Raw genomic sequence first — 6,580 nt, forward strand, 5'->3', positions numbered from 1 at the left:
TTATTTGTCACTTATCTAAACTTCTTCTTTCATTCATTCTCCATTCATTTGACAGCGCAGCCTCTACATCGCAGCAGTAGATTAGATGGGTTCCACCATCTGAAGGAATTCTCCCCTCCCAAATGTTTCAGTTGGTTTGGCCCATGAGGCGTCTTTTCTGGAGCGCCGGTAAAAGTAAATATAGCAACAGAATAGCGCAAACCATCAGTCAGTGGATATTGTAGAACCCAATACACATTATTAATCACAAATATCCAGTTTCAAGCTGAAAATAATAAACATAATTTGAAGTGTAATATATTACACATTCATTCATTAATTAATTGAATGTTTTTGACGCTACTGTACTGATGATCCCGAGGAAGCCATAACTACTGAAGGGACAGGTAGAGGATAGTCTAACAGAGTTATTTAAACTGAGTTATTTGTAATGTAAAATGTAACGTAGAGAATATACATAATGTATGTTAAATTGTTCAAACATTCAGAAAGATGTCAGCACGATAGCCTAATTTATTTTAACAAATGGAGACAAATAGCCTAAATCACTATCAATTTTACACCATCATAATATAGGCTAAAAAAAAAAGAAAAAAAAAACTTCAAGCATGTTATGTTATTCAGCAAAATAGGCTAACCCTTAATGAAATGGGTTTTTTTTAGCCTCAGAGCCAGTCTGATCCTGCTGGTGAACCGAGTAGGCATGGAGAGGCCAGGACAGAGACGAGTAGAGAAAATAAAAATTAACTAAAAAACTATTTTATGTAACAAGTTGCACACAGAACAGATGTGATGGATAGATTCTAAATGATACCCAGTACCCAGATATTCAGAATGCTGAAAATGCATTAAAATCAGCCCAAATGAAATAGGTAAACAGGACCCATTGAAGGCCTTCATGTTAATGCACACAGAGAAGGAAATTCTCATGTCTATAGACAATCACACCGTTATTAATAAAGTTGCATAAACCAGTGCACTGTTTAGGAGGTTTTTGATGCTGTAGGTAGCCTACTAAATATGTGTGTAGTGAAGCTATTTAAGAGTTTATTGTAAACCTAACAATAGAGCACCTATTTTTTATTTCAACTTATTGCTCCTGTACAAATGTAAATACGTTTTCATCTTTATCAAATTTTTTTACCTTTTAAATCTTTATCTGATTTAAATTTGAATTAAACATGTTTAAGTGAAGTGTTTTCTGTTGACTAACCAACATATACCTGAACGTATACCCAATAAAAAGGCATTGTAAGAGCTAGCTGCTGTTTCATTTATTGAAATTCATCCTCCATGGAAAAAGTGTGCCGGGTTTGGGCATAAAACTCCTGGGCTGAAAAAAGAGGCCCACTCCGGGTCTGTGTGTGTCTGTGTGTGTCTGTGTGTGTCTGTGTGTGTCTGTGTGTCTGTGTGTGTGTGTGTGTGTGTGTGTGTGTGTGTGTGTGTGTGTGTGTGTGTGTGTGTGTGTGTGTGTGTGTGTGTGTGAATGAAGCCCCAGCTCGTTAGCTGCATTAAACTCATGGCTAATTGTAATGCAGTCACCATTTTGTGAATGCACATGTGCATGTTAATAAATGTATTTGCACATTGTTTGTACATTGACCTGTAGTAAGTCATGTCAGTTTAATGAGAGTTAACTCAGTTTTAGTTTCACATTTCTTACCAGTGTTAAAAGTGAGAAATATCTCAGGAAAACATTGTTAATGAGTTTAATATTATTATATATATGATGTTATGATTTTGGAACATTATAATAGACATGTAGTCTATTGTATATTATATGAGTGCTATGTATAATAGACATGTATCATAGACATCCTTTAAAAGGGTATTGTATTTTTTTGTATTGTATTGTTTCTTTGTTATATAAGTGTAACAAATATACTTTTGCATCTGACATTGAGTATTGTAGCTAAGATGTGAGTAAATGGTTTATGTATTTGTTCATTCATTCCAGTAAAAGTTCTAACTGAGAAAACATCACCATCACTCTCGTGATTATTTCTCCCCATTTTCAGGGGTACAACACGTGTATTTGTGTAAGCGTAATTGTGTGTCAGAATCTAAGTGTGGATGTATATATGAGTGTGTGTGCATGTGAGTTTGTTGGTGTGCATGTCTATGTATACGTGTGTGAGCGTGTCTATGTATGTATGTGTGTGAGTGTGTGTATGTGTGTGTGCATGTCTATGTATACGTGTCTATTGTGTGTTTGCAGTGTGTGTGTGTTTGTGTATGAGTGTGCAGTTGCAGAGAGAGGTGTTCAGGTCCAGTGAGCTCAGCTGTCCAATCAGATGCTGAGGAATGATGGTGTTGAATGCTGAGCTGAAGTTAAACAGCATCCTAACATACAGATGTGTCATTTCTGTCCATATGTGTAAGAGCCAGATGAGGTGTGGTGGCTATGGCATCATCTGTTGAGCGGTTGGTATGATACGTGAACTGCAGTGGGTCCATTGAGGGGGACAGCGGGGTCTTAACATGCTTCATGATGACTTTCTCAAAGCACTTCATGACAAGAGGTGTGAGAGCTACAGGACGATAGTGGTTGAGGCAGGACACTGACCACTTCTTTAACAAAGGCACGATGATGGTGGTCTTAGGTGTCACATAATTGTGGCACTATTCTGTATTCATTCATTCATAGTCTGTTTTACCAAAGCTTTATCTTGATCAGGGTTGCAGTGGGTCTGGTAACCATTGGAGAATGAGCTGAGTGAGATTGTGTAGTTAATTGTTTATTATCTGTGTTTTTGCTGTTTTTGGTTCGACCTAAATCTATTTTAAGTGATCGTTTAAAATCTAGTGTGTGGTGCAGAGGTCTGGGAACAATTTGTGGTTCTAGAAACTTTTTACTTATAAATTCTCACACTAACAGATATTTGATCAATTATAAACTAGCTGAACTAACAAAATATTTGTGTCGTGGCTCTGTAGCTCTTTCAGTTCATGTGATTTGTTAATCATTTTGTCTCTGAGAACTTGAGGAATCTTCTTCACATTCACAGTGATTGTTACATGAAACTACAATGAAACCAGGTGTTATTTACACAAGAACCTTTATTTTTATTTAAGGTCTTTCACACACACACACAGTCTTCTTTCTATAATCTTCATCCACGCAGATGCCTGTAGAATAAACACACAAGAAATTACATTACAGAAACACAAAATACAATCAATATTTTAATAGTTTCATGTTATTACTTCTACTTATTCTAATTATATTAGCATTACAATCTTTGTTAGCATTCTCTGTGATCTAGACCATATTACAAGATCTTTTAGTTCTAACTTATTAAGTCTGTTTCATTCTTACTAACCCTAACCTCATACTGTTCTCTGAAAACCACTCATGCTGAAGGATTTCTTTAAGGCTGAGACGTTTTTCAGGCTGTTTCTCCAGACACCTACTTATCAGATGGTAGCATGCTGTGTGCAGCGATAAAATGAGATTAAAATGTTGTTGTATTTAAAACTAGATTTCTTATTTACACTTTCTATCATTGTAATGACGTTATAAACTTGATCAAACTTTTTAAATCATGTTTTCATGCAGGTTTTACAGACTGTGTGTTTTTAGATCTTAATGTGGAGCTGCTTCCATTTTCTTACTATCAGAAAGTTCAGGTAAAAAGTCCAGGCCCCCATCAACAATCTCCACTTCATCCCCGAACGGCATCTCTCCACAAACTATGGTGTGCAGGAGTACGCCCAGACTCCACACAGTAGCAGGGCAGCCATACATTTCCTTCTCAACTATCCACTCAGGTGGAGCGTATGACTTAGTGCCTGAGTGAAAGGGAGAAATGCTTTAGAGAAATACTTCTCCACTCAAATCCATTTCATTCTGTAACTAAGTACTTCTGAGGTGAACTTACCTGAAAATGAGGTGTACGCTGTTTCCTTGTGTAAGTCCCCACAGCCAAAGTCGATCAGCTTGACCTCCAGTGTCTCGGTGTTCACCAGAAGATTTTCTGGCTTGATATCCCGGTGAAAAACTCCACAATCATGGCAGTAAATTGCAGCCAGAACCACCTGCCACATGATGAGCTGAGCCACAGCTTCATTCATTGGGAATTGCTGAATGAAGTCAAAGAGGTCCATACAGGGGATGGGTCGCTCCAGGATTAGGATGTAATGCTCGGGCGTGTCAAACCAATCCAGTAGTTTCAGCACAGAATTACAGTGAGGTGGCTTGGATACCATCTTCATTAACGCCACCTCCACAGGAAGTGGGTACGTCTCTCCAGGCTAATAGAACAACAGACAAGGTTTGGAATCAGTAGTAGGTCTAAACTATGATGAGCAGGTCTGTTAGTAAAGATCTGGGCTGGTCTAAGGCAGTAAGTGGACCAACAGTTTTGGTCTAGATCTGCTCTATGAAGGTTTTTATCTTGTTTAAACCTTGTTGAGTCTTTGTGATACTTTATTAGTAAAAGAAAAAGATGAACTTACAATAGTGATGAATCTGTCGCGGGGGTCCTTCAGCACATATTTCACAGCAACCTGTTCACAAATACAAACACAATTAGTGGATTTAGTTGTACAGAAGTAATAATAATAAACATTAGGGTTTAGTTAAAGAATCTCATCATCCAAATAGAACATTTCTCTTTTTGATTGTATCTTATTAATGTGTAATGCTCTACACTTCCTGTCTTGTGTTTATGTGCTGATGTTCACCTGTTTCCCATCTGTATTACAAACACCAGCATAAACCGCACCACAGCCTCCTTCTCCCAGCAGCTCTCCCACAGTGTAGCAACAATCAAAACTCTCTGTAAAAGTGATTTTTTTATTCCATTTAAGTTAAATTCACATAGAAAATGTACATCATATCAGCAGTACTAAATATCTGTTATATAAAGGCTGTCAGTGGTGTTTGGCCATATTCTGTATTTCTGCAGGTGTAATATAATCTCTATTGGTTGATGTAGCAGGTAACAGATGTACAACAATATATTATTACAGGAATTAGTGGAGATTAAACTGACCTTCATGGTTCAGGATGTTGAAGAAATGAACGCTGGTGGTTGGATCCTCTGGGCTTTCTTCATCGCTCAGGATTTCTTCTTCTGCACCTACAGAACAAACCCCTGAAAAGCTGTATGTACTATACTTACCACCGCTCTCAACAGAGGCATCAGAGTCATTCAACTCAGCAGCACATTCAAAGATCACTTCACCAAGGCTGATCTCAGCTACAGAGGCTAAAGGTCAAAGGTAGGAAGGTGTCGAGGGAAGAAGGTGAAACAGAAACAGTCAAACACAAACAGTTCAGCTATTTTGAAGCTAAAGTCTGCAGGTAAGGTTTGATTCAGCTGTAATCTCAATATTACCTGAAGATCCAGATGCTTTTGGGTGCTGATCTGATTCTGAACTAACTGCAGACGATGACGACTTCCTGTCTAGTGTCTATCAAACAGATCATACTGGTGTTACACAGATGCAGATAAAACATTATACAGGGAACAACATCACAATTCACACTTAATGTTTTTAAATGAGAGACTTTTTGTTGCTGTATTATTACATCATTAGATATATACACGTCTCAGTGATTCTCAGAAGGTGTTACCTCAGAGCTGTCTGATCTGTCAGCATCATCAGGCTTGGTAATGATGTTCTGTATTACTTTCATCCAAGCCTGTCCAATCTCCTCCGAATCAGCTTTCAAAAAACACCTCCTTCACACACACACACAATACACATTTTAATAATATAATTTATGTATTTTGTTTATTAGATGTGTGGGAAAGGTGTTTACAAATGTAATATATATATAAATGAGTATTATTATTGAACAGCACTCACTTAGTGGGTGAAACCAGCTGGAAGTGAAAGCTGTGTCTGATGGTCTCACAGTGTTCCATCCTACACAATCTCACATCTTCTATCAGCACAGTCGCCTCATGCTGGTTACAAACAAACAAAGTTTACACCAAAAATAACAGATGATCCTAAAAGCACATTTTAACAGTTCATGCTGTATAATGTTTAGTTTTACTGAATGTAAAGTGTTCTTTTGTCAATATGAGGTTCCTCCAGGTACTTTGGTTACCTTACACAACCCCAAAACATGCAGAAGGTGGAGTGGCTACCCTGAAATGCCTCTGTGTGTATGTGGGTAGTTAAATGGGTGAGTGAGTGGTGCTCTGCATGAACAGGGACAGAGTAGTGTGTTTAGGACAGGACAAGATTGAGACGAATGATCTGCTGTGGTGACCCCTAACTGATTTAAATCCCAGCAGTGCTATTGACCAGCCAGACATCGACACAGACGTCATGGGTCATGTCTCAGGATTGGTGGCTGAAGCCCCTGTGATGATTGGCACTTTGTTCAGGTGATTCCTGCCTTGTGTACAGTGTTTTCCTGTGTAACCAGACCCCCGAGACCCTGACCAAGGAAAATAAAATCAGGTTGGAAAAAGGTCATGTGACTCACCTTAGACTTGCTCTTGTAAATGAGCTGATTGTCCTTAATCATAAACCAGCGCCTGCAGAGAAAAACACAGAAACACAGAAACAGCTGCAGCTACTGAATATTACTGACAATATTACTGCAGGAATGAAACTG

The 6,580-nt window shown here is 38.2% G+C and overlaps 1 protein-coding gene and 1 pseudogene across 3 annotated transcripts in view; both read right to left on the bottom strand.

Moving 5' to 3' along the window:
- LOC134328732 (zinc finger protein 850-like) overlaps positions 1–6,580 on the bottom strand; it is a 314,276-nt pseudogene that overhangs the window by 296,007 nt on the left and 11,689 nt on the right.
- The window catches only part of LOC134328747 (serine/threonine-protein kinase pim-2-like), a 3,970-nt gene continuing 430 nt past the window's right edge, over positions 3,041–6,580 (bottom strand). Inside the window, exons 3-13 of one of the 3 annotated variants that reach the window (XM_063009945.1) lie at positions 6,449–6,500; positions 5,818–5,918; positions 5,582–5,690; positions 5,343–5,418; positions 4,998–5,213; positions 4,687–4,781; positions 4,459–4,509; positions 3,882–4,254; positions 3,616–3,792; positions 3,324–3,432; positions 3,041–3,129 (exon numbers count right to left, since the gene is read on the bottom strand). In XM_063009945.1, coding sequence (XP_062866015.1) covers positions 3,114–3,129; positions 3,324–3,432; positions 3,616–3,792; positions 3,882–4,254; positions 4,459–4,509; positions 4,687–4,781; positions 4,998–5,213; positions 5,343–5,418; positions 5,582–5,690; positions 5,818–5,918; positions 6,449–6,500 — 1,375 coding nt within the window. In that variant the 3' untranslated portion in view covers positions 3,041–3,113. The remainder of the gene's footprint in view (positions 3,130–3,323; positions 3,433–3,615; positions 3,793–3,881; positions 4,255–4,458; positions 4,510–4,686; positions 4,782–4,997; positions 5,214–5,342; positions 5,419–5,581; positions 5,691–5,817; positions 5,919–6,448; positions 6,501–6,580) is intronic. The other 2 variants (XM_063009946.1, XM_063009948.1) reach the window with 2 other exon arrangements.

Source organism: Trichomycterus rosablanca, chromosome 15, assembly GCF_030014385.1.
Source record: "Trichomycterus rosablanca isolate fTriRos1 chromosome 15, fTriRos1.hap1, whole genome shotgun sequence".
NCBI lineage: Eukaryota > Metazoa > Chordata > Actinopteri > Siluriformes > Trichomycteridae > Trichomycterus > Trichomycterus rosablanca.